The sequence below is a fragment of the Buceros rhinoceros genome, unplaced genomic scaffold (genome assembly GCF_000710305.1).
Source record: "Buceros rhinoceros silvestris isolate BGI_N320 unplaced genomic scaffold, ASM71030v1 scaffold18450, whole genome shotgun sequence".
Taxonomy (NCBI): domain Eukaryota; kingdom Metazoa; phylum Chordata; class Aves; order Bucerotiformes; family Bucerotidae; genus Buceros; species Buceros rhinoceros.
Window position 1 is genome coordinate 17,147 of NW_010388078.1, and position 1,157 is coordinate 18,303.

Here is a 1,157-nt window from a genome sequence, read left to right on the forward strand (position 1 = left end):
CCTGGTTACCTAGTAGTTTAAAGAACACGAGCAGTTTCACCATGGTAATTTTCTCTGGCAACCCTCTGTGAAAAGGGACCTGGCTCTTCCACAGGTGTGTTTCCCCAGGTTTCACAGCATCTTCAGGACATGGTAGGGCTGGTCGAAGGGTCGCCAGTCTGAAGGTTATCAGCCCAAGGGTCTCCAGCCCAAGGGTCACTGGCATGGTGGTCACAGTCCCGAAAGTCACTGGCCTAGCTAGTCCTGCTTGCAGAGGTCTGTGATGTTCAGGAACCTCCTGATGACCATGGCCAGGCAAAGCATCAGAAGTAGCATATACCCCACGGTGCCCAGGTAAGTGGGGGTCGCCAGGGGTGCCTTGAGGAACTTGGCCAGCCCATCCTCCACGTAGTGCACCTGGTCGTAGATGCTGAGGAAGGTGAAGATGTGGAAAAGCTGGTGGCTGTGCCCCACGATGTCGAAGAGCCCTGGCTGGATCCGCTCTGGGATTTTGCTGACATTGAAGAAGGCAGCCACCAGCAGCCAGCAGTAGCGCCGGTAAAAGTAGATGAAGAGCGTGGGGTTGTGGGTGCGAAGATCAAAGAGGAGGCTCTCCAGCATGATGGGGCAGGCCATGCTCAGCGGCATGGCGAAGACGAAGGTGCGCACGGCGAAGGGGTAAGCGCAGCAGGCAGCACGGCTGCGGCAGCAGGCAGCTGTGCAGCCCACGGCCAGTGCCAGGGCCACTGGCAGCACCAGGGCACGGTAGGCCATGATGGGCATGCTGCAGTCCAGCTGCCACCCCAGCCGCTGCTGCATGTAGCGGCTCATGGCACTGGCGGCCCGAAGCCTCAGGGCCCGGCCTCAGGCCTGGCAGCAGGTAGTAAGAGTAGGCCACAGTGCTTGCAAAGCCATAGTAGCTGATGGAGGCGTAGTCCAGGTAGAAGAAGGTGGCGCGGAGGCGCGGAGAGAGGCAGCTGAAGAGATGGGCCGTGCAGCTCATGGCGAAGGTGAGCAGCACCCCGGAGGCGTAGCACCAGAGGGGCAGCAAGGCTGGGTGGTGGAAGGGCACGTCCCCAGCGCCCTGCAGCAGCAGCAGCCGTCCGAAACGGCTGAGGAAGAGCAACAGTGGGATGAAGTGGGTCCAGAAATTGAGGGTTTCGTTGGTGGGCTGCAGC

General features: G+C 60.3%; 1 protein-coding gene across 1 annotated transcript; it reads right to left on the reverse strand.

Moving 5' to 3' along the window:
* Positions 1-237: 237 nt before the first annotated feature.
* PAQR9 (progestin and adipoQ receptor family member IX) lies at positions 238-1,150 on the reverse strand (the record flags this gene model as incomplete). Its single annotated transcript, XM_010144803.1, is given in 2 exon segments — positions 238-834; positions 836-1,150. Coding segments are annotated over 2 exon segments (912 nt in total), but the record flags the coding sequence as incomplete, so codon positions are not given.
* Between the last annotated feature and the right edge of the window lie 7 nt (positions 1,151-1,157).